Below are 26,641 nucleotides of genomic sequence, written 5' to 3'. Positions count from 1 at the left end.
CAATCATTCATACTTTGTTGTAAATGTTCCTGTTCTGTTATATTAATCAGGATTTTGTATATTTTCAAAGGTTCAGAGATCAACTCAGAGCCCTTTTCTCCTTGGCAGTGGTAATGCAAAGGTTGACGCACAACGTCTGGTAGGAATCCTCAAGAATTATGATGTTTGCTGATGACATTGTAATATGTAATGAGGGCAAAGAAAAGAGCTGGGTGAAGTTAATATATGGCCTAGAGAGAAAGGGAATAAAAATCAGAAAAGAAAGATAGGAGCCATAAAACTACGGGAAGTAAATGTGTAGAAGGTGGATAAGTGTAAATACCTAGGGTTAATCATCCAAAGAAATTACCTGTGCGCAAAAGAGGTGAAGAAGAGAGATGAAGCAGGGTGTGTACTGTCGGGCTTTTGGGTTGTGTTTTGTGTATATTGTGCTTGCAACATTGTGTTCAGTTTCCCAGATGGTGCTGGAGTTCTCAGGTGCGCTGGGGGACAGCTGCGTCTTGTTCTGCTGATTGCACGAGGAGTATTTAAGCAGGAGGCTGTCAGCACTTTGACACGAGAGTGTTTGCCTACAGTGGTAACGAACTCAGCCACCTCTAGTCTAAGCTTCGTTTTCATGCTCTAAGTAACTTTGTTTATGCTCCTTCGCAGGCTGAAACCCTGATTCTTGGATTTACCTAGCTGAAAACAGACTTCAGTCTCAGAAGTTCTGTGGGTTAAGACTTCCTATGTTTTTGAGGACTTCGTTTTGTGAACTACTGACTCTTCAACTGGATTTCGCTCTGGCTGGCAGCCTTCCCGATTCCTCTGTTTATTGGATCAAGACATTAAGCGTAGCCTGTTCACCCTCCAACATAAGCATCTGCATCTTGGATAACTACATGGTTTTTCCAGTCTCCCTCAAACAACACCAGAGGAAACATCAGAACGAACTCTGCTCTGTAAACCGAGAACCCGAATCCATCAACACCTGGCGACCTGACTGCATCTACTTAGTAAGCCGTTCACTTATTCAACTTAGTTATTTGTCATTCGTTCTGCCTCATTTTAGTTCCTTGCCTCACCAGTTCTCTTCCTCTTCCTTCCATACAATTGGAGATTCACTCGTCCATGTTCCTGATTACTTGTTGCACAATAAAACATTATTTTACTGATTTTCGTTCTCTGGAGTGTACTTCTGTATGTGGGTCAGATTCATTCCGAAAACAAGAACAGAACACTCTCGCCAACCAGACCCAGCAGAAGCACTCCGCAGAACACTCTCTGAACACGCTAATCAGATTCATTCCGTTCCCTTTCAGAGCAACAATGCCAAGGAAATCAACAGTTAGAGCAGATTACCGCCATGTCACAGCAAACCCTAAACTTTCAGTCAACCGTACAGGTAGATGGCGCTGCCGCACTGCCGGTATCTCAACAACTTCCTCATTCTCGTGATGTCACCTCCCCTAACCCAGAAAAGTTTTCTGATGAGGTGGGTAATTGCAAAGGATTTTTGCTCCAGTGTAACTTAGTTTTCAACCGTTCTCCCCGTTCTTTTCCCCATGATGATGTGAATATTTCTTACATTATTGGTTTATTGTCAGGCAAGGCTTTACAGTGGTCTGAAGCCCGGTTCTCTGATTGCAGAGACTTTGGTTGTTTTTTTGAGGATTTTGTTAAGGAATTTAAACAGACTTTTTCTCCTGTGGAAGATACGTCTAGTACTGGCCGACAGTTGAGAGCTCTAAAACAACGCAATAGGCCACTCAATGAGTTTTCCATCAAATTTTGCACCTTAGCTGCTGCCTCTGGTTGGAATAATGAAGCATTAATGACTACCTTTTTACACGCCTTAGACGATGCTTTAAAGGATGAGTTAGCCCTGGTGGATGAACCTCCTTCAATAGATGAAGTTATTAGTTTAGCTACTAGAGTTGACAACAGACTCAGAGAGAGAAAAAGAGCCAGAGCGGTGAGGTCCATTTTCAAACCGCTATTAACAACAAATGTTTCACCCTGTGTTAAAGCTCCATCTCAGCAATCTGCATCTGATACTGAGCCCATGTTGGTGGGACGTACCCGTCTCACTTTTGAAGAGAAACAAAGACGTAGACTAACCAGACAGTGTTTTTACTGTGGTTCACCTGATCATTTCTTAGCTAACTGTCCAACTTGTCCCGGGCCGTCAAAAGACAGGGTCCACCAGCTGTAAATGGGGAGTTGGTGGCCCACTCACTGTCAATTAAGGCCCCCAGATTCAGCCTACCTGCATCTATTATAATAGATCAACATACTTTGTCCTTGTCTGCTTTAATATATTCAGGATGCGAGCAGAATTTGCTAGACTCTGAGTTGGTTATCAAGGCAGGAATTGAGGTAGAGCCTCTTACTTCACCATGTTCCGTCTTAGCCTTAGACGGGAAGAAACTGCAGAAAATAACTCAGCGTACCAAGCCATTAGAACTTTTGTTGTCAGGCAATAATAGGTAAACGATATCTTTTTTTGTGTTTCCAGTGTCCCAAGGTGCCATAGTACTAGGTTTTCCCTGGTTACAGAAACATAACCCTCATTTGGATTGGTCTAAGTGTTGTGTTGAGTCCTGCTCCATTAAGTGTCATTCATCTTGTCTCCAGTCAGCCTTCTCCCCGAGCTCTCCCCTGCAGGCTAATAAAGAGGATGAAGTAATAGATCTATCTCATGTGCCATTCGAATATCATGACTTAAAGGGAGTTTTTAGTAAGAACAGTGCCCTTTCGTTTCCACCTCACTGACCCTATGACTGCGCGATCAATGTTCTTCCAGGTGCCCCTCTGCCTTCTAGCAGACTTTATAACATCTCTCGTCCAGAACAAAAGTCAATGGAAGATTATATTAATTATTCCCCGTCGGCAGGTATTATTCGGCCTTCCTCCTCACCACTTGGGGCAGGATTTTTCTTTGTTGGGAAGAAGGACGGTTCATTACGTCCCTGCATTAATTACAGGGGCCTAAATCAAATCACAGTTAAGAAAAAATACCCACTTCCTCTCATTACATCTGCTTTTGAACCGGTACATGGTGCAACTATATTTACCAAGGTAGATCTCAGAAACGCTTATTATCTTGTCAGGATCCGCGAGGGGGATGAGTGGAAGACGGCATTCAAGACACCGTTGGATCATTTTGAGTACTTGGTCATGTCATTTTGACTATGTAATGCTCCTGCTGTTTTTCAGGCCTTAGTCAATGACGTTCTCAGAGACGTTTTGAAAATTTTTGTCTTCGTATATTTGGATGATATTTTGATTTATTCAAAGGACATTCAGGAGCATCAAAAACACGTTTGGCAAGTACTTCAGCGACTTCTGGAGAACCGCCTGTTTGTGAAAGCCGAAAAATGCGAATTTCATCAACCTTCTGTCACCTTTCTGGGATACATCCTTGAGGGTGGACTGGTACGTTCAGATCCAGAAAAGATCAAAGCAGTCCTGGATTGGCCTGTGCCAGACTCTCGCAAATCATTACAGCATTTTCTTGGATTTGCAAACTTTTATAGACTATTTATCAAGGATTACAGTCTGACTGCTGCCCCTCTTACTGCATTAACCTCTTCCAAGATCACCTTTTCCTGGTCATCCATCTGAAGCTGAAGCAGCCTTTCAGGCTCTAAAGGAGAAGTTCTCTAAAGCCCCCATCTTAGTTCATGCGGATTTTTCAAAACAGTTCATCTTGGAGGTTGATGCTTCTGACATCGGTGTTGGAGCTGTATTGTCGCAGAACTCTGAGGATGGGAGACTCCATCCATGTGCTTTTTTCCCTGCAGGTTCAGCAACGCCGAAAGAAATTATGATGTGGGGAACAGAGAACTACTAGGCATAAATCTAGCCCTTGAGGTGTGATGCCACTGGCTACAGGGCGCCGAGCATCCCATCCAAGTCTGGACTGATCATAAGAACCTGGCCTACCTTCAATCTGCAAAAAGACTCAACCCACGTCAGTCTTGATGGTCTTTATTCTTTTCTCTTTTTGATTTGTGCATTTCTTTCAGACCCGGATCAAAGAACGTTAAGCCGGATGCCCTCTCCTGACAGTTTGCCACTGATGATTCGGTGAAGGAACCAGCTCCCATCCTGCCACCCAGCTGGACGATTGGGGCACTCAGGTGGGAGATAGAGGACACTATTTTTAGGGCTCAACAACAGGAACCTGACCCTGGCACTGGATCATCCAACTGCATCTATGTTCCATCTCAAGTCCGTTCCAGACTCATTGACTGGCTTCATACAGCCAGATTTTCGGCTCATCCTGGGGTAAACAGGACTATAGCATTGGTTCAGAGGAGGTTTTGGTGGCCGTCCTTACATAAGGACGTAAGGGAGTTGTTCAGGCTTGTAAAACCTGTGCTAGAAACAAATCAAGTAACCAGCCACCTGCAGGTCTTCTCCAACCCCTCAGCATTCCTAATCGGCCTTGGTCTCACATTGCATTGGATTTAGTTACTGGACTACCACTCTCCTCAGGTATGACAACCATTCTCAGGATTGTTGATCGATTCTCTAAGGCATGCCATCTCATTCCCCTCAGGAAACTCCCGTCAGCTCTGCAAACTGCTAAATTACTCACAAAACATGTTTTTCGTTTACATGGAATCCCTCAAGACATTCTGTCTGACCGAGGTCCACAGTTCATCTCTCAGGTTTGGAAACGGTTTTGCTTAGCTCTTGGAGCTAAAGTTTAATTGACTTCTGGTTATCACCCTCAGTCCAACAGCCAAACTGAAAGACTAAATCAGCAACTGGAATCCACATTACGTTGCCTCACATCTACAAATCCCACAGATTAGTGCTCCCATTTACCTTGGGTTGAGTATGCACTCAACTCGCACGTATCTTCTGCTACTGGAAGATTTCCATTTGAGGTTTCCCTTGGTTACCAGCCACCCCTGTTTTCTGCCGACGAGAAGGATATTACGGTTTCTTCAGTCCATCAGCATGTCCGCCGCTACAAATCTATCTGGTCATCAACCATCCAAGCTCTTCACCGTACCGCTGATCAAAACAAGCGATTGGCAGACTGGAGACGCCAACCTGCACCTGAGTACCAGCCTGGACAAAAGGTATGGTTGTCAGCGCATGATGTACCCCTTAAGTCCATTTCCCGAAAGCTTTTGCCTCGTTTCATCGGACCCTGTGAGATAGAGACTGTAGTCAGTCCCTCTGCGGTTCGCCTTCGTCTACCTGCAAGTCTTCGCATACATCCTACGTTCCACGTGTCTCAAATAAAGCCTGTGATCCCTAGAGCTTCGACGTGAAAGTGTTTGCCTACAGTGGTAACGAACTCAGCCACCTCTAGTCTAAGCTTACCTCTAGTCTAAGCTTCGTTTTCGTGCTCTAAGTAACTTTGTTAATGCTCCTTCGCAGGCTGAAACCCTGATTCTTGGATTTACCTCACCAAACACAGATTTCAGTCTCAGAAGTTCTGTGGGTTAAGACTTCCTATGTTTTTGAGGACTTCGTTTTCTGAACTACTGACTCTTCAACTGGATTTCGTTCTGGCCTTCCCAATTCCTCCGTTTATTGGATCAAGACATTAAGTGTACCTGTTATGATTCTGGCACGTCTGCTCTACCCTGTCTCCCTGGCTGCAATCAGCAGATTAGATGCACCTGGTGGCTGCTGCTGTGCAGTGCAATCTGTGGCATGCCATACACCTGTGTCTTCCCTGATATATACCGACTCTGACAAGCAGACGGTGCCAGATTTTTGAAAGCCATCGTGTGAGTAGATATCCAGCGTTCCTTCCTGTCTGATCATTGTTCTTGACCTTGCCTTGCCTTTTGGATTTATGCCTCTGCCTGCTCCCTGTCGGACTATTTGGATTTTGGTTGTCGACCTTGTTTCCTGCATCTGGTTTATGCCTCTGCTTGCCCCTTGCCTGATGCCTCTTGTTCCGATCATTGACCCTGTTTCTGTCCTTGGATTATTGAGCCAGCCTAGCCCTCGGATTATTCAGCCTGGAGGCACTTCTTACCTGTGCTGTGGAGATCACCGCCTGCCGCCCACTGAGGTTTCCCCTCCGGGTTTCAAGTTCCACTCAAGACAAGAGCAGGTTAGTGGCTTTTCTGATCCCTGCAAAATCTGGAGAGACTACAAGTCACTAATCCCTCTTTCTGCCTCAGTGATTCCTGGAAACTGTGAGGAGTGTTACCTGTGTAACGTTTTCCTGTGGCTGAATAAACCTTTTAAACTTTCAGTACTCTGTCTGGCTGAATCTTGGGTCCACCTTTTTCTGATTCTTAGCAGAGAAATCTGGCCAAAAATGGACCCATCGCCAGCACAACAGTGGCGTTTCCTGGTTGGATTCCGGCATGGAGGAAATAATTTCCACATTACGTTCTGGCAATCTTGTCTTCGAGCCGCCACCGTCACAAAGAAACTCTCCGCCTGAGATGTTCAGGGGAGACTCAGACCAATGTCGAGCTTTTCTAACTCAGTGTGAAATTCATTTTGAGCTTCAGCCGTCATCCTTTCCCACTGAACGTTCCAAGGTGGCATTTGTTATATCTCTGCTGGCAGGAAAGGCAAAACAGTGGGGGACTGCTGAATGGCATAACAGGTCTGCATCTTGTAATCTTTATGAAACTTTTTCCAAGGAACTCATTCGAGTTTTTGACCCGGTCATTCCAAGTCATGAGGCCACAAGAGGATTATTGTCCCTCAAACAGGGTGATCAGCCTGTCTTGACCTATATAATTGACTTTAATTTGTTGGCTGCAGAGAGCCGTTGGAATGAGGCAGCACAAATGGATGCATTCATGAAAGGATTAAACGAAGACATCAAGGATGAGCTAGCGACCCGTGACTATCCTTCTTCCCTGAAACAACTCGAGGATTTGGCTGCTCGCATTGATATTCGGCTGACAGAGAGAAGGAAGGAGAAGCGCCATGAGAAGGGTCGCTCATCATTAACTCAGGTTTCTGCACACCAGTATGAGAGAAGGAGTCGGTCACCTCTCACTGAGGAAAATGATAATTGTGAGCCCATGGAATTGGGCAGAACCAAGATTACCCCTGAGGAGAAAGATCATTGGAGAAGATTCAAGCTCTGTTTTTATTGTGGAGAGAAGGGACATTTAGCACTCATGTGTCCACTAAAAGGACAGGCTCAGCAGAGGAAGGGAGGTCTCTACTGAGCCGAAGTCAACTATCTGCCTCCTCCTTCTTGTTTCCTGCTCATTTTCAAACCTCTTCTTTGTCTCTCCAGGGGGCCGTGTTTATTGATTCAGGAGCAGATACTGAATTCATGGACGAAACATTTGCAAATAAGAACGGCATAAATCTTATTCTGTCAGCTGACACAAGAAACGTGCTAGCTTTGGATGGTCACAGCATGAACAATTCACATCTCAGGACGGAGGAGATTACCTTAACAGTTTTAGGTAATCATCAAGAAAAAGTAACTTTCATGATCATTAATTCACCTGAACTTCCTGTAGTCCTAGGGGCCTCCTGGTTGCAGAAACACAACCCTCACATTGACTGGAAGAAAAAAGAAGTTCTGGGTTGGTCTGAATCATGTTCCACTGACTGTCTTTTGTCTGCTGCTACAGAGGTCAGTGTGGAGAATGAGGTTGAGGAGACCTATCCGGATTTATCCAAGGTACTGCAAGAATACCATGATTTAAAGGAGGTTTTTAATAAAATCAAGGCCACAGCTCTGCCACCCATAGACCTTATGATTGTGCTATTGATTTGCTTCCTGGCACATCACCCCCTAAAGGCAGAACGTATTCATTGTCTGGTCCAGAGCAGAGGGCCATGAAGAGTTATGTTGATGAGACATTAAAGGCAGGGCACATTCAACCCTCTTCCTCTCCTGCAGGTGCTGGTTTCTTTTTTGTTGGGAAAAGGATGGTTCATTGAGACCATGCATTGATTATAGAGGCCTTAATGAGATAACAGTTAAAAATAGATATCCCTTACCACTCATGAACACAGCTTTTGATCAGATCCAGGAGCCAAGATATTTTCTAAGCTGGATCTAAGGAATGCATATCATCTGGTCTGAATCAGAGAAGGAGATGAGTGGAAAACGGCTTTCAACACGCCTACGGGCCATTATGAATACAAGGCCATGCCATTTGGACTTACTAATGCTCCTGCAGTTTTTCATTCATTGGTCAATGACGTTCTAAGAGACATGGTGGGTCAATTCGTATTTGTTTATCTTGATGACATACTGATTTATTCTCAAGATCTGGAAACCCACAGAAAACATGTCAGAGGTGTTCTCCTGCGTCTTCTCCAAAACCAGTTGTTCGTCAAGGCAGAGAAATGTGAGTTCCACATAACTACCACTTCCTTTTTGTGCTTCATCATTTCCCCAGATCAAGTGCTTGTCGACCCCTCCAAAGTTAAGGCCGAATTGGAATGGCCTGTTCCAACTGATCGCAAGCAGCTTCAAAGATTTCTGGGCTTCGCAAACTTCTATAGGAGGTTTATTAGAAATTACAGCCTGGTTGCTACTCCCCTAAACGCTCTTACCTCTTCCAAGGTGAAATTTGTGTGGAATAAGGATGCAGAGAAGGCCTTCAATAGGTTAAAGGAACTCTTCACGTCAGCTCCAATGTTACGGTCTCCTGACCCAGAGAGACAGTTTATTGTGGAGGTGGATGCCTCAAGCACTGGCGTCGGAGCTGTATTAAGCCAAAGAGGTGAGGATGATCGTGTTCACCCATGTGCCTTCTTTTCAAGGACTCTGTCACAGGCTGAGCGGAATTACGACGCGGGAGACAGAGAGTTATTGGCCATCAAGTTGGCATTGACAGAGTGGAGACATTGGCTGGAGGGGACTAAGGAGGCGTTTATGGTGTGGACTGACCATAAGAACTTGGAGTACCTGAAATCAGCAAAACGGCTAAACCCCAGACAGGCTAGGTGGGCTCTGTTTTTCGGTCGTTTTAATTTCTCCCTGTCTTACAGGCCAGGGAGTAAAAATGGCAAACCTGACGCCCTATCCCAGATTCAAGAGCCTGAAGAATCTCAGTCTGCGGGTGAAGAGGAGTTTATCCTTCCTGAAACCGTCAGGTTGTCTGTGTCCCGAGTGGAGGTGGAAAGGGAAGTCCAGGAAGCCATTAGGGATTTGCCTATCCCACCATCATGTCCACCTGACTGCTGTTTTGTCCCTGAACACCTTGTGCCTAAGGTACTGGAGTCTTGTCATTGCTCTCGTTTAGCTTGTCATTCAGGAATCAGCAGAACCATTCAGACAGTTCAAACTTTTGGTGGCCATCGCTGGTCAAGACTGTGTTGCTGAATGCACTCAATGTTGTCAAGCTAAGCCTTCTCGTCGCCCCCCTGCGGGGTTGTTGCACCATTTGCCAATTCCCCCTCGCCCATGGTCACATATTGCGATGGATTTTGTGACAGGTCTACCGGTTTCTAATGGTCACTCTGTACTACTAACCATAATTGACAGATTTTCAAAGATGGTTCATCTGGTACCATTGGAGAAGCTTCCATCTGCTAAGGAGATGGGTGAGATATTGACCCGAGAAGTTTTCAGGCTCCATGGAATCCCAAATGACATTGTTTCCGATAAAGGACCCCAATTTGTGTCACGTTTCTGGAAGGAGTTTTGTTCTTTGTTGGGAATTTCTGTTTGTCTTTCCTCAGGGTTTCATCCTCAGTCTGATGGCCAAACCAAGAGAGCCAACCAAGAAGCGGAAACCAAACTTCGTATCTTATGTGAGTCTGACCCGACCAAGTGGTCACAAAATTTGCCCTGGGTTGAATACGCCATGAACTCTATGCAATCAATTGCCACTGGTTTGTCCCCTTTTCATGTTGTGTTTGGTTTCCAGCCACCCATGTTTTCAGTTCAGGAGAGAGAAGCTAATGTTCCGTCCGCCCAAGCGGCTGCCCTAAGGTACCAAAGAATATGGAGAAAGGCCAGGAGATCGATAATCAGAATGTTACTGGTTCAGTCAAGAATGGCCAACCGGAGACGGATCCCTGCCCCTAAGTACCAGGTGGGGCAGAAAGTTTGACTCTCCGCCAAGGACCTCCCATTAAGGGTAGAATCCTGGAAATTGGCACCCTGATTTGTTGGACCTTTCCCAATCTCCAAGATCATCAACCCTGTTGCTGTACGACTGAGATTATCCAACTCCATCAGAATTCACCCCACGTTCCACGTTTCTCAGGTCAAGCCCTTCATGGAGACCCAACTTGGTTGTCGACCTTGTTTCCTGCATCTGGTTTATGCCTCTGCTTGCCCCTTGCCTGACGCCTCTTGTTCCGATCGTTGACCCTGTTTCTGTCCTTGGATTATTGAGCCAGCCTAGCCCTCAGATTATTCAACCTGGAGTCACTTCTTACCAGTGCTGTGGAGATCACCGCCTGCCGCCCACTGAGGTTTCCCCTGTGGGTTTCAAGTTCCACTCAAGACAAGAGCAGGTTAGTGGCTTTTCTAATCCCTGCAAAATCTGGAGAGACTACAAGTCACTAATCCCTCTTTCTGCCTCAGTGATTCCTGGAAACTGTGAGGAGTGTTACCTGTGTGACGTTTTCCTGTGGCTGAATAAACCTTTTAAACTTTCAGTACTGTGTCTGGCTGAATCTTGGGTCCGCCTTTTTCTGATTCTTAGCAGTACCCTGTCCACCCTCCAACGTACGCATCTGCATCTGGGATAACTACATGGTTTTTCCAGTCTTCCTCAAACAGCACCAGAGGAAACAACAGAACGAACTCTGCTCCGTAAACCGAGACCCCGTATCCCTCAACCCCTGACTGCATCTACTTAGTAAGCCGTTCACTTATTCAATTTAGTTATTTGTCATTCATTCTGCCTCATTTTAGTTCTTTGCCACACCAGTTCTCTTCCCTTTCCTTCCATTCAGTTGGAGATTCACTCGTTCATGTTCCTGATTACTTGTTACACAATAAAACATTATTTTCCTGATTTTCGTTCTCCGGAGTGTACTTCTGTATGTGGGTCAGATCTATTTCAAAAACAATGACATGTACACTGGACAAAAGATTTGAACATAAATGTGCAAGAGAGAAGGAAAATCTGAAGGTGTGGTATTCATTCCACTACACTTCTGTATTTATGTACACTCACTGAGCCATTCCACCTTTTGACACTTTACAACTGCAAACTTCATCACAGATTTTATTTTACAGAACAACACAAAGCAATGTTTAATCGGGAAGTAAAAGGAACAGTATCCCTGGTTTTCACACTTTTTTTTAACAAATAGAAATCTACAAAAGTGCATTGTAAATTTGTATTCAGCCTTATTTGCCCTGATGCTCCTAAATAAAATTCAAAGCAACCAATGACCTTTAAAGGTCACCTGATTAATGAATACAAATTAGTCCTCCTGTGTGTAATTTAATCGTAGTATAAACACAACGGCTCTCTAAACGTCTGGTCAGAGAAGACCATGATTGAGCTTTGTGGCGTACATACAAAATGCAACATGTGGAGGAAACCTCTGAACGTGCTGATCACACCTTTCCTATGGTGAAACATGGTGGTGGCAGTATCATGTTGTGAGGGTAATTCAGTTTGTGATGGAGGTTAACCTTGCAGCCCTAAAACATGACAACTAAACATTCAGCTAGAGCTGCTATAGAATGGTTTAACTCAAAGCATTATTTATGTATCAGTGGTGGCCCAGTCTAAGTTCAGAAGCCTTTGTGAAAAAAAAAAATGGATGAACACACTTCCCATCTGTTTGTTTCCTCACCAAACAGCACTTGTAATATATTTAGTTTTTAATTAAATCTTGCTTTTCTGTCCTCTCTTCTGACCTCATTAGACTGCAGAGATAGATTAACTTTGTAAAAGTGATCCTCAGCGCCTACAGCTGACGGGCTTCGGTTATTAAAGCGCCAAAGCAGATCACTTGTGCGTGCAGACAGCAGTGAATTCAGCAGAAAGACTTTGTTTTACTCAATTTGCCTGATACAATTTTGACAACTGATTAAGCAATAAGAATGTAGGGTCAGGTGGTTAATTTGTTCTGTTGAGTTACATCTTTAAGGGAACATTAAAAAGCGATTCTCGTGTGATCAGATGCGGAGATGCTCCGTGGACTGTTCACACATTAATCAAAGGGGAATAACAGAGAAGAAATACCACATCATGGGTTTAAAGATTTATCTTTTCATGCTTCTTATTTTAACTTTCACCTGTTTCAACCTCAGGAGAGCTGTATAGAAGGTCTGAGAGTGGCTCAAGAGCACAGAAAAGCATTATTTACATTAATCTTATGAAACGATTAACATAATAAATGCAACATGCCCTCTGTTTATTTCCTTATCTTTCCTTCACTCCACTGCTGAACATTTAGGGCATGGGATAATTATTATTATTATTCCTATTTTTATTATTAACTCTTACTATTATTATTACGTTTTTACAAATATTATTATTCTGATATATTGATTATTACTGTTGGTAGTGACAGTCTTTATTTAGTAATTTGCTTATTAAACTTTTTTATTTGCTTATTTTGAATGATTTAGAATCAGAATCAGCTTTATTGCCATGTTTGTACATACAAACAAGGAATTTGACTCCGGTACACTTTGCTCTCTGGTTTTTGTTTTTTGCATTAAAGAATATACAATATACAAATATACACATATATAAAAAAAGGTGCATTTGCAACATCTGTATGCTGTTGTTTGGAACTCTATTAAATGTTCAACAAAGAAACATCCTCGGGAAGAAACTGCCTCTGTGGCGGCTGGTTTTAGTAAACAGTGCTCTGTAGTGGCGGCCTGAAGGTAAAACTTTTTATGTGCAGGGTGTGTGGGGTCTGCAGAGATTTTTGCAGCCCTTTCTCTGACCCTAGACCTGTACAATAATAATAATACAAAAAGAGCAAAGTGGTAAAATTTATTTATTTATTTATTTTGCTGTTTTCTGCTACCTCCACACACACACACACACCCACCCACACACACACACACACACTCAATTTGTTAAAATGTATACCTGTTTAGATATAGAGATACGTAATGCTTTTTCTTGCACCATTTTTCTTGTAATTGTTTATCAAAATTGTCATAGTATTCTTCAAATGTCAGCAATAAGAGTTGCCACAATATCTTGAATAGAACTGATGAGGAATGATTCTCTGCTGAAAAACAGTACATGCTGCTAGGGTAATTGCCAGATATTTCATAATTGAATCTTTGAACGCTTCATTAAACAGACTCTTCTCTGCTCAGACACTAAAAGAAGTGCTTAGATAACGATGAAATGGCAACAAAAGAACCCATGACATTCAAATGGAGAATGATTACTGCTGACAAAGAGTGTGATGCAGCTTGTCACACAGGGAAGTCTGAATGAAACATTTTGATCAACAAATGTACTGTAATTGCATATCCATCTGCCAGCACAGCCATTTGTATTGTTTAGAGATACATCTGAAAGGTTGGCAGAGAGGGAAATGTGCTTTCATTAAAAAAGGTCTGATTCATGTGAACAGGACAAAGACACAGAGGGACACAGCATCATCTAGCTACCATGGAAGTGCAGGTAGTGATGTCTGTAGTCAGAGCGCTGAGACTCTTTGTAATTGTCACCGGGTTCAGGATGAAGCAGGAATGAGTCACCCGGGCCCAAATGTTAATCACCCTCGCAGACTAGTCTGACTAAACATGGCTCAGAGGACCAACCATCTGGTTTTGTTCCGACGTACAGACATGCAGTCCCTCTGCTGCAGTTCACTTTAACTCACTTAGACTCCGTAACCCTGCTTGTTGGGATTTCATTGTTAACCACGCTGTCAGCACAGGCCCCCACACATTAAAAAAATTAATTACACCAGAATATCTGTGCATGTGTGTGTCGCGGCAGCCAGAGTCATAAAGGTCTGTGCTATGTATTTGTCAAAGATGATACTGTTATCCTGCGGAGTGCTGGGAGATTTCAAAATGAATTTGTCACGTGAGAAAGGCTGTGCTGTTTGTCACTATTTGCAGGAGTTACATAATAATCCTTTGCAGGTTTTTCCCTTTCTTCTGTGACATGCTGAATGTTATAGCAATCGTGTCAAACCTTGTTGTGTTCCTGTTCCAGTTTCTGCTCTAACTGTTATGTCAATAACTTGTGGAGCAGAGGCCAAATACATAACAGAGTTGTGATTGCTTTCATCAAACTGAAAGAAAACCCAGAGCAAAAGGAAACCTTATCTTTTTAAGGCTTAAACACACTCTTATACTGATTTAAAGCAAAATGATGATGGTTTATTGGCATTTATTGCTGCCATAAATATATACAGCAGTTCCTTGCAGAAGTATTCATACCCCTCAAGGTTTTTCAAATTTTGTTATGTTTATTGAGATGTTACGTGATGAACTGAGACAAATTAGCACACAATCAGAATTGCAGCAAAAGGAAAATAACGCATCGTTTCAACTGTTCTGATTCAGTACTTTGTAGAATCATATTTTACTGCAATTATAGATGCAAGTCTTTTGGGGTATGTTGCTACCAGCTTTGCACATCTAGAGACTTAATATTTCCTGTTTTTCAAATTTTTTTTAATCTCTGGCAAAAAGCTCAAGCTAAGTCAGATTGGAAGGAGGGCATCAGTGAACATCAATGTTCAAGTCTTGATTGTCCTTCTTGGAGGTTGAACCTCTGCTCCTGTCTTAATTCATTTGCAGCCTTTAACAGGTTTTCTCCCCAAATCCTGCCATCAACTCTGACCAAAGTCCCTGTCCTTATTAAAGAAATGATGGTGTTTTTATTGTGATGTGCAGTATGAGATTTCCACCACACATTGCAGTGTGCAAATAGGCCAAAAGGTTTCATTTTTATCTTATCTGACCAGAACACCTTCTTGCCACATGGCAAGCTGCAAATGAGACATCTCATGACTTTCTTTTAACATTGCTTCGTTTTCGCCCTTCTTCCATAAAGTTAGCCTATTATAGGCACACTCCACAGATTTGTGGAGTGTGCCTTGTAAACAGATTTTCCCACCTGAGCTGGTTATCTCTGCAGCTCCTTAAGAGTGACCATGGCTCTCTTTGGACTTTGCTTTTATAAACTAAACCTGCTTTTAACTTCTCTATAACTTTATCCCTGGCCTGTTTACTGTGTTCCTTGTTCACTCATGTTCTCCGAAAAAGCCTCAGGGGCCAGAAATAGATAAGCTGGATTTATAGTGAGATTAAATTACACACAGGTGGACTCTGTTTACTTATAATGTGACTTCTAAAGGTCATTGGTTGAACTGGATTTCATTCGGGGATATCAGAGTAAAGGGGTTGATTACATATGCCTGCCACAGTTTTCAGATTTTCATGTGCAAAAAGTATTAACCATGTACCTTTTTCTGTCATTTGGAATATAACAAAACAATCCTAACAAAATACCTTCACATTTGTGGTTGTAGTATGACAAAATGATATTAGGGTATCAAGCCTTTTTTAAGGCACCATGCATAAAGCAAGATATGTTCCCTACGATTAGCATGGGGTAAAACTAATAATAACCCCATCCTCCTTTGCAAACAGCTACTTAGAGGTGTCATGCAACTTGAGCTTAATTCATTTAGACACTCCAATACATCGAGGCTTTCATTTGACACCATCGCTTTTTGCTTTGGTTGGAAATCGGTCTTCATTAACAGAAAAGAAGTAGGAAGGGAGTGCCAAATGCTTTTGAGCTTGTAATAATTATCAGAATTGATGCAGATCCAGGGAGACGGAGGCGGGTAATGATGGCACATTTTGGGCGGCACCACCAGAGGAAGCTAAAGGGGTTCCTCCCACACTTTGTGGCTGCACATGGTAGAAAGGGGCAAATAAAAATTCATGATCGTGGGACTTGTTTTCCACAGTGAGCACATGTTGAATACTTCAGTGAATGAAGGCAACGGTCAGCAGATGTTAGTTTTGATGTGACCTTAATGTTCTTCTGAGAGCATAACTCATTACATGTCCTCCATTACACAGACAAGCTCCATTAAAGGGCTTTCACAGAAGAAGCCATGCTGTAGTATTTTAAGTGTTTCCTGACCATAAAACAGATTGTCATCACTGACTACATGCAAGGCTCATATACCCTACAACACCCGACAAGCGATTATCCAGAAGGCTTAATGCCTTATGTGCTCCAAATGACTTGAGATTTAACAGCTTACCACAGAGGATGGCTATGTCTGAAAATCATATATAGTGACCTAGAGACAGGCAAACATTGAAAATGTTCTGGCTAAATGCATGGAAACGTGAACATTATTTCACCAGAGCAACACAATAATCACAATCTTCTGCAATTTAATAAAACATGCTCACGGTTGCTTTGAATTGCGAAATTTGCTGGGTGGTTTTGCTTCAAGTACCATGTATTAATGCCAGTAATGTATTTGGCCAGTTTGATGGACCCCACACCTGATGCAGAAGATAGTGACCAAGATGCTAATGCTAATGGAGAGTGATGGGAAAATTGTGATGATAGAAAAAAGAGGAATATGTTGGTTGTTTACAACTGATATCATCATAGCATTATTTCACAATAATATTGTTCAATCTGAGTTTTTACCTCATTAGAATACCTCAACATCTGCCCTTTTATTTCACTAAAACTAAATCCTCAACCCATCAAAACACCTGGTTTCATCCATGCATCCTGAAGAGTGATTAACACACGTGTTTAGGCCACATAGGAGGGCTGAATATCTCTGAAACATTTCTATATGTTTGGCTGTGGGATCAGTTATAATACAGTTAACTTCTGACTGTTCAGTAACTTTAAATATATTCAGTATAAAGACTATTTCCAGCTGATTTTATTTTATATAGACATTATAAGCTTGAGGTGTTGGTATAAATGAATATCACAATTATGACATGTCACTGTGATGCTTAAATGCTTTTTTTATTTAATGATACTTAACATTTATCATGCTATGATGATTTGTTTTGATATATAGTACCTTGCAAAAGTATTCATATGCCTCGAGCTTGAATATTTTCAGTTGTTACAACCAAAATCCTCAGTCTATTTCATTGTAATTTTTTTTGTGATAGACCAATACAAAGTAGTACATTATTGCACAGTGGATGGAGAGGAATGTATAATTTTCTATGTTGTTTTTTGCAAATACAAATTCGGAAAATTATTGAGTCAGTATTTAGAGTCAGTATTTATTGACTCAGTACTGCAAAGTCTGCCACTTTAAATCCAGTAAAATGTTGATTACAGTAAAAACGAATACTTCATTACATTTTATTACAATCCTGGAAAACATTTGTTTTATTTGTTTAAGTATGGCCTCATTCTAAAATATTTGTTTTTTATGCAGACTAAAGTCTTTTAAACCCTAATGACATCCTCCATCCATCCATTGTGGACTGTGGGAGGAAGCTGGAGTACCCAGAAAGAACCCAAGCATGCATGGGGAGAACATGAAATTCCATGCAGATAAACCCCAGCTCGGGATTCAAACCTTCTTGCTGCAAGTCAACAGTGCAAACAACTGTTCCAATGTGCAGCTGTAAAGACACACGAGGCGACGTAAGAGACATAAAGGTTTTTGCTCCTTTTGCTCGGAAAACCTTTTTCAATTTGAACATTTCAAGAGTTTATTTGTGAGGCTATGAAGCTATTTTTATATAATTCCAGCAGTTTTTTATTTCAAAATGTCATTGATTAAAAGTCAGCTTTTATTTCAAAAGGCCAGATTTTATTTTATAAGGGTGATTTCTCCCCATGACCTATTTATTTCATAATGCCACTTTACGACTGAATGACTGTCAGCCAATCAGTGTCAACGGGCTGAACTTGCATCCTCATTGGCTGAGCCTTACATAGAGATTAGTTTCCTGGGTAGTAGCTTATATTTAGATTTATTTGCATGGTAGAGGTTTTGACATTTTTGCACCCAGTTATGAATAAACAAATTTTGGTTAATCAGATTTTTAGAGTCAGACTCATTATTTTGAAGTAAGTAACATAATGCAAACTTTCCATTGCAAAGATGCCACAAGCTCAGTATATTTTACCTGCTTGCTTTGAATCTTCCCGCTGTATGTCATCTGATTGCTTTCTAGAGAAGAAGTGCTCTCAACAGCTACGCTTTTGGTGGGAAATGATAAAACAACTTAAAAGTTCTTGTAAATCAGGCGTGGATGGCCTTGCAGGTTGCTGCTAAAATTACAGCCTGCTGTCACAGGCAGATAGTGTGTGACTAGGTGGGAGACACTCAATTATAGAATATATTAAAAGGATATTAGATCACAAAGCATGACTAGTTCCTTTTTTAAGAGTGTCTTCTCAATAATTTAAGGGAATGTGATGGTTAGGCTGCAAATTCTAGCTCTGCAGACATAATAAATGGTTTATTTTTGGCTCCCCTGAGGTGAAACGTATCAAGATTTATGAGAACATTTAGTTGCCTCCTTGCAATGCAGTAGATTTGCACAGAAGGTGGTCGATTGGACTCTATAGATTATCAGTAACAGAGGCATTCAGCATCAATATGTGTTTTGGATTGTGATGCAACGTGATTCTTGCATAAATTGTGCCCTGTCCAAGCCCCTCTTTTTACCTCTCAACACACACACAGAAACACACACTCTACCAAAGCAGCCAACACTGCAAAAAGCTAACTTTTTAAATATTATATCTTATCGTAACCATTAAGAATTAAAACAAAACTGCTCTTTTGATGTTAGACCTTGTGCTTCATAAAGAGAACATAAAGAAAAATGATTTTATGCCAATTTTGATTCTTCCGTATATTCCTTTCTTTCAATCTAAGGTGGGCTTATTGCCAAAAAGCCTTGAAAAGCTCTTTTTTGAGTTATCACAAATAGAATAAACGTTACATAAAACTGAGACTGTACTTTAAAGAATCTCTGTTTAGTGTAGAAGTACAGGTTTGATCAGTTTAACTATTTTAGATTTTGACATAGTGAAATTTAAATGATTTCCTTAAAAACTATGAAATAGCCCTTTAAATTAGCACACAAATTAGATACCAACATATATTCCTCACTAAGTAATAACCAAAAAGGTGCTTTTCTCATACCAGTTGTACTCCCCCAGCCCAACACCCCCCACCATTGAACATAACTCTGCCATATCTCCTATTATGAGGCAGATTTTTCTACCTGTGCTACTATTCCTATAGCTTCCCACTGAATACCTCAGGCCTCATTAGCTGAAAGTCGTCAGCGTGCTTCATAGTAGGACGAGCGGTGAATGAGGGGAGTGACTACAGCGATACAAAAGCTGCAGACACCTCCTCTGCAGGTCTCTGTCAGGAAAAGGAGTCGTCGCCTTCGGGACTGAGTGCATTACAATTGTGCAGCGCTGCCTGCTGCCCTGTGGCACTGGGAGATGAGATTTCACCTCCATATGTGAGCCCAGCTGGCCATATTTCATTACCTGTATGAGTTGGGAATAACAAGGCTTTATTGCCAGCGTTGCAAATTTGTCATCCAGTAAGAGGCAGAGATGTCTTCATAGCTCATCATAAGAACTAAAAGGTTGCTCTTAGAAAAACATCCTGCAAGTAAAAATGAGGATTGCTTGATTTTATGTAAGTATTGAAGGATCTGCATGGATCCACTTCGTGCTGCATAGACCAGATCCAGCACAGGTGATGGGGATATCAGGTCTGCAATAACAGCTGTGTGTGGGTACACACATGATACACAGAGGAGCCGTAAAAATCCTCTTCTACACTGGGAGCAATGTCAGAAAATCCATGCATATTTAAAGGTCAAGGGCCTCTCTCATGTACTGATTTTTTGTGAGCATTGAAGTGCACAAGGAGTGAAGCTGAGGGAAAAACAGGTTCATTTAGGGCTGAGGTATAAAATGTTTGGTGAATTGAAACAGAAAGTCTGTCACCAGAGAGAAGAAATTAGGAACAGATTGTGACATGAAATAAAAAAAATAAGAAAAATAACCTTTGGGTCAAAATGTGGTTAAGCTGATTAAGATGTGACACATCATGTGGCAGCTAAGTGCTGTAACATGTTATTATGCACACATTCACACACTACTGATGAACTAAAGAGGCAAAAGTGTACGTTGCAATCGAGTAGAGTTACAGTGCTTTGCAAAAGTATTCATACACCTTGACCTTTTTCATAATTTATCTTTAACGTAGTAATTAGGATTTTATGTCATTGGCCAACACAAAGTAGCACATGATTGTGAAGTGAAAATGACAGTTTTCAGGGATGGATTATAAAACAAATTCCAAGCTTTGAACATCTCATTGAGCAATGATCAGTAACCCAAAAAAGGAAAGAGATGATCATCCACCCGAGCTGACACAACACAATCAAAAAAAAGCATTCTTTGGTAACTCTAGAGGAGTTGCAGAGATCTACAGCTTGGGTGGGAGAACCTGCAACAACCATTACTCATACAATCCAGTGGTAGCCTTTCTGGCAGAGTGGCAGAAAAGAAAGCCACTTTCTATACCTGCTTCTTCCATGCAGGGCCGTGGGGGAGCTGGTGCCTATCTCCAGCGGTCTATGGGTTAGAGGAAAGGTACACCCTGGACAGGTTGCCAGGGAAGAACATGCAAACTCCATACAGAAAGACCCCAGACTAGGAGTCAAAGCCAGGACCTTCTCGCTGCAAGGCAACAGTGCAATCAACTGTGCCACCCTGCAGCTCCTTAAGTCAATTCATTAAAAAAAACCATTAAAAAAAACCTCTCTAGATGCCCAAAACTGGTAGAGACATACCCCAACAGACTTGCAGCTGTAGCTGCAGCAAAATGTGGTTCTGTAAAGTGTTGATTCAGGGACTCTGAGTACAAATGAACGCCACACTTATCAGATTGCTATTTGTAAAAAAACAAAACGCTGTAAACCATGTATCATCTTTTTTCCACTTAATTATATATACTGCAGTTTATGACTGTAATGTAACAAAATGTGAAAAAGTCTTTAGATGATTTTCTGGTTTTGTCTGTTAGAAACTTAAAATAAGGTGTATTGTCAAACTCTGAAGCCTAATTCAGTCATCAAGACACCTCCAGTTGTCTTCAGACTCCTCCCCTCCTCACCCATGAGTAGACTCTGCAGCAGGAGAGTTCGTCTCCTGAGCCTCAGACATCAAGAGCAGGCTTGTGAGTCCGGCAAGGGACCAGACAAACCCGGGCTGGACGACTCATCCTCCCTCCCCCCTCACTGCAACCCAATTACCACCAGGCTCGAGGAAAGGAAGCCAGCAGTAATGGTGTCAGGGGGAGATGTCTGCATCAAAGATAGACAGATGGTCCTGAGATTTCAGCACCTCAAACCAATTTCCTGCAAGCATTAGAATCTGTTAGCTTGTTCTGTGCCCTAGATATAAAGTCAAGGTGAAGATATGTTGACCAAGAAGGTTAGAAAAATAAAATTTGCATTGGCTGCCCCAAAGAATTATACATATATGCATAGGAGCTTTAAATATTATGTCTCCTCAAAATGCCTGTGTCATCGTCCATGTTTGATACCCTACATTGTTGAGTCACTGCTAGTTTGACAGAAGATATGTGATGCAAAGGTGAGAGTTTGACTCTCTCTAAGGACAAGAAAGTAAAAGGATTGCAGGTGGAGAAAAGAGTGCATTGTACTTGCAAAAGGATTCACCATCCTTGACTTTTGACTTTTGTAACATGACTACATTTTGTCATGTTACAACCACAAACTTCAATGGACTTTATTGTGATTCTATGTAATAGACCAACACTAAGACCCACATATTTGGTAGGTGGAAGGAAAATGATATATGGCTTTTGAAATAATTTACAAAGGAAATCTGAAATGTGTGGCATGTAGCCACACCTGGCGTTCTTTTGAAGCATGTCTGTACCTGTGTTGCACATCTAAAGCTTTAATCTAAACCATACCAATGTAGTTCTGGCAGTATGTGCAGGGTCATCGTTCTGCTGGAAGGATAACCACCAACCCAGCCTCAAGTATTTTGCAGCTTCTAACAGGTTTTCTTCTCAGATTGTCCTATATTTAGCTATATTATGATTCCCATCAGCTATTCCACTGCTGACGAAAACCATCTCCACAGCATGAGGCTGCCACCACCATGTTTTAGAGTGAAGATGGTGGGCTTAGTTGAAGTATTGCCTGGCACAGATACATCTCAGTAAATTGGAAAATGCCTTTGTTCGTCAAATCAAAAGTGCCCTTTGAAAATAAATACTTTTTTTATTGGTCTGATGTAATATTCTACTCTTAAATGTCATGCTTTTATCACCAGTAAGTGGAAAATCTATATAATCTGTTTCACTTAGTTAAATGAGTTACTGAAATAACTTTTGTATGATATTCTATTTATTGAGATTCACCTGTAGTGTTTTGTTGGCCAGAAAGTTCAGTTTTGGTCTGGTCTGACCTGATCAAGAACATTATTTCATATTTTTGCAGAGTTACTTACATGGTTGGTGACAAACTCCACAAACTACAGTCTGCAAATTGGACTTCTTATGACAACTAATAATTGTCATGTCAACAGATTAGGGTTGGACTGCTTCTCTGAATAATACTCTTGTTCTGCCTGTCAGTTTAGGTAGACGTGTCCACAACCTTATCCCTGCCCTTTATGATGTATTTATTGGTCTACATGATGGTGTTTGCTTACAAATGTTATTTAACAAATGTCTGAGGCCTTCAAAGAATAGCTGGATTTATATAAAAATTAATTACATAAAAATCCAATAAAATACGCTAAAGTTTGAGACTGTAATGTGATAAAATGTGGAAAAGTCTAAGGGGTATGAATACTTCTGCAAGGGGTTGTATCTGATTGAGTTTAACATTTTATGGCTTTTCTCCACAACCATTTTTTAACCTATCCTTCATTTTCCTTGTTCTGCATGCAAATGGCTGTCCAGTGATTGTCTTCTCTAATAAAAAACCAATAGCTGTGAAGATGGTGATCCTTAATGGGGTCCAAGCTTTAACAGTCCTAAAAGCACTTAAAATGCAGGTTGTGAAAGAGGTTTTGCCTCCCTGCATGTAAATTTCTGTTAGTAAGTGATCTCCCACAGAGAAAGAAATTGCTAGTAATGGAGGAAATGAACTTTCATGGACTGTTATATTACATGTTATAAATGTCCCTCAGCTTGTTTTTGAAAAAAAGAAAAGTCATGAGATGTGTAGATTTATACTCAGCAGGGTAAAAACCAGCCTCTAAAAGCAGCCTGTCCAGTCAAAGGCAGTTGATGCCCTTCATTTTTTAAAAGCAGCCTCTGTATCTGAGCGGGGCACTCTGTTTTAGAGAGGGCTGTCTGTTCAGAGGAGCGGCAGACTCACGTTTACGCCCGCACTCAAGCCCTTAGCAACCCGTGGAGTATCCAACAACAGACATTTACAAGAGGACAGAGGATCTTTTTCTGTCCTCCTTGAGTCTCATCAACAAAAGGTGACCTGATGAGTCACTGTGGTTTGTGGGCAGGCTTACATTCTCCAAAGAATAGACTGCTCAGCCTGGCACCATTTCCATTTTTGTGCTGCTCACAAGAATTTTGGCAATATCAAGCCTTTGAGTTTTATCTCATTTTGACAAAGAAAAGCATAAATAAGCTTTCAAATTTGTCAGGTTATAAAAAGAATGGATGAAAGCATAAACAACAAGCCTATTACTGGAGCTAAACTTTCAGTTGCTTTGTCATGCCGTCTCTCTTTACAAAGGTAATTTGAACTGACGTTCGCACACTTTAAAAATGCTTTCTTGAGGGATTTTTAACTGGCCTGAAGAAGAAGATCCCCATCCATGTTCTGGTCTGATTGCTTCCAGTATGACTGAAGGTTAAACATCTCAGAAGAATCCATCTGAGTTAAATGCATGTATTTGTTATTAGCATCCACATGAGTTGGCGGTCAATCTGTTCCTAAAAGTGGACTCTTAACACTGTCCAAAAACTGTTGGAACTCTGTTCTGTTACTACAGTTGTGTAATTTAATTACACATGAATCAACCTGTCAACACCTGACTGGAATGAAGGCTGAAATGCAGGGACTAGATTTTCATCAGTGTCATGAATATTTTATGCTTATTTTAAGTTTGCTTCAGAAGATCAGATGAGAATGTTCAACAACATGTGCTGTGATCCAGATTTGCGAGAAAATTACTCCTTTTTTTAACTTTAGCTGTTTACTGAGATCACAGTGCCCTGCTAATTATTTATCCGCTTTGAAATTTTTGCCATGATTCAACAACAACTTTAATGTTTTTTGTTGGATTTAATGTGACAGACCAACACATAGTGGTGTTTAACTGTCAGGTAGAAAAGGTTTTTAAATACGTTTAATAATAATCTGAAAAGTTTGGCATGCATTTATATTCAAGCCCCTTCTAATCTAAAACACCTAAATAAAATCCAGTTTGCAGTCACACAATAAGTAAATAGAGACTACCGGTGTGTAATTTAATATTGGTATAAACCCAACTGTTCTGTGAAGACCTCTGAGGTTTGTGAGAGAACATCAGTGAACAAACAGCATCATGAACACCAAGTATTCTGAACATCTCACGGAGCTTGTTCAAGTCAGCATCTGAAAATGGAGAGAGTAGGCAAAACCACAAGCCTAAGAAGATATCTTAGGCTTATCCACTTCAACTGACAGGCAAGGAGATAATTTACTCGAGAATCATCCAGTAGGCCCATGGCAACTCTGAAGGAGCTGCAAATGTCTAGAGCTCAGGTCTGTTAACACGAATTCTTTATGTTGTTGAGTTCACAAATCTGTTCTTTATGAAAGAAAGGCAAAAAGAAAACTATTGCTGAAATAAAACTAAAACAACAAGCCACAGGAATAATGTGGAATATGGTAATTACTGTGAAAAGTGCTTTCACAAACTATCGACTCAGGGAGGCTGAACACAAATATACACAACACTTTTGAATACTTTTGCAAGGCACTTGATTTAGAAAAGATGCTGACAGAACGGAAAATAGCTTCACCCAGGAGTAAAAGTTGTTTTTCAGCCACAGGACCTGAGGGAAAAACATTTTGTTGCATAAAAGGAAAAGTCTTTCTCTACAGGGCGTTTACGTGGGAGATAGCAATTTACACATTTACACATCCACAAAAAACTGTTTATGTTTTGGTTCATTTTCGAATTCTCCACACATGACTGTGCATGAATATGTGTCAGCATGCAAGGGAGTTTATGCCAAAGTGATTCATTCTCACGTCTCCAAGCAGTCCAAGTTCTAACTATCGCACTTATCAAGCTTGGCTTTTCCAGCCAGTGTGCAGCTCTGTGAGCAGCTGTCAGTGGCTCTCCTTAGTGTGTCAGATCCAGCAGGGAAGCTCTCACCAGGTCCTCGTCATGACTCGGCATGCTCCAGAGTTGTTTGGTGTTGGTAGTAGAGAGGAAAAATGAAAAGAATAGGAGGGTTGTCTTTTCTCTCCAGCAGGTTTTATTCTCACCTCAGTCCCCCAGGGCTTCACATACCAGCTGGAACTAACTTTATTATGCAGTCAGCATGGTGCAGAGGTCAAAGTAGCATTGAGGTGAGTACTGTGTGACAAGCTGTGTACTTTGGAGAAGCTACTCTGCTTTAAACATAAAGATATAAAGTGATTATAATACAGTCCAATTAAATCATCTTCGATTGAACTAACACAGTAAGTCACAGAAAGGATGCAAAGCCGCAACAACTGGCACACCGCGAGGCAACTGGCAACGCCGCAGTTACTGAACAGCAGTTTCAGTAGAATTATAAGCCATAAACATTTTAATACAATCAGGGATTTGAGGCGCCACCGAGCCAATCTCACTGTCGGCACAACACCTTAGAGCAGCTGGAGCAGATGGTGGTTCCTTTCAGCAAGTCTGGTTACTTCTGCATTTTTGCAAAAAAACAGACATAGATGTTGGAAAACAGTTAAGTGTATTTTTTGCATTTGCATAAACCTGAATAAAAACTTCAGGGGACACGTTGTTGTTGAGACAGGCACGGTTTTAACCTTAGGCAGGAGGCTGTGGGCAGCGACGCACTGACGTCTTTTTCATCTGTGTGTCTTTCAAAGCAACTTCTGAATATAAAGTCCATACAGAGCCTTCCAAATATAATCACACAACACTAACCTTTCTGTATTTGTTCTGTTACAACCACAAACTTCAGGGTATTTCAATAAAATTTTATGTGACAGGCCAACACAAAGTAGCACCCTAACCCCTTTATTTTGGGTTCAGCCCCCTGAGAAAATAGTCTATAAAAGTACCTTTTACTACAATTGCTGCTGCACAGATTCTCGACTACATTTAAGTCTGACCTTTGACTGTGCCATGACATGAATATGCTTTGATCTAAACTTTTTCATTATGCTCTGACTTTATGTTTGGGGTCATTGTCCTGCTTGAGGATGAGCATCCACCCCAGTCTCCAGTCAGACTTTGCAGTATTGCTATCCAGTATTGCTCCATATCTGACTTGCTTCTTTCTTGCTCTTGAAGAAAAGTATCTCCAAAGCATGATGCTGCCACCATATTTCACCTTGGAATCGGTGTTTCATCTGCACACAAAAGGTTCTCATCAGAGCAGAGTCTCATCTTCCACACATTTACTGTGACAGCAGTAAACATTTGCTTGCAGATAGGCTTTTTACCACTTAGGTATGGCCTGAAGGCAGTTGGTTGCACTGGGCTTTATTTTGGGGTGT

General features: G+C 41.4%; 1 protein-coding gene across 8 annotated transcripts in view; it reads left to right on the top strand.

Moving 5' to 3' along the window:
* The window catches only part of LOC124855493 (regulator of G-protein signaling 6-like), a 78,153-nt gene that overhangs the window by 18,456 nt on the left and 33,056 nt on the right, over nucleotides 1-26,641 (top strand). The window contains exons 3-5 of one of the 8 annotated variants that reach the window (XM_047345393.1): nucleotides 71-139; nucleotides 451-577; nucleotides 652-995. The exons of 3 other annotated variants lie outside the window; for them this stretch is intronic. In XM_047345393.1, coding sequence (XP_047201349.1) covers nucleotides 729-995 — 267 coding nt within the window. In that variant the 5' untranslated portion in view covers nucleotides 71-139; nucleotides 451-577; nucleotides 652-728. Of the gene's footprint in view, nucleotides 1-70; nucleotides 578-651; nucleotides 996-1,301; nucleotides 1,475-10,754; nucleotides 10,767-26,641 lie in introns of those variants that run through there. 4 more of the 8 variants (XM_047345397.1, XM_047345395.1, XM_047345394.1 and 1 more) reach the window with 4 other exon arrangements.

The sequence above is a fragment of the Girardinichthys multiradiatus genome, chromosome 19 (genome assembly GCF_021462225.1).
Source record: "Girardinichthys multiradiatus isolate DD_20200921_A chromosome 19, DD_fGirMul_XY1, whole genome shotgun sequence".
In the NCBI taxonomy this organism is placed as follows: Eukaryota; Metazoa; Chordata; class Actinopteri; order Cyprinodontiformes; family Goodeidae; genus Girardinichthys; species Girardinichthys multiradiatus.
The sequence above is the reverse complement of the archived record's forward strand: the minus strand, read 5'-3'. Positions and strand labels throughout refer to the sequence as shown.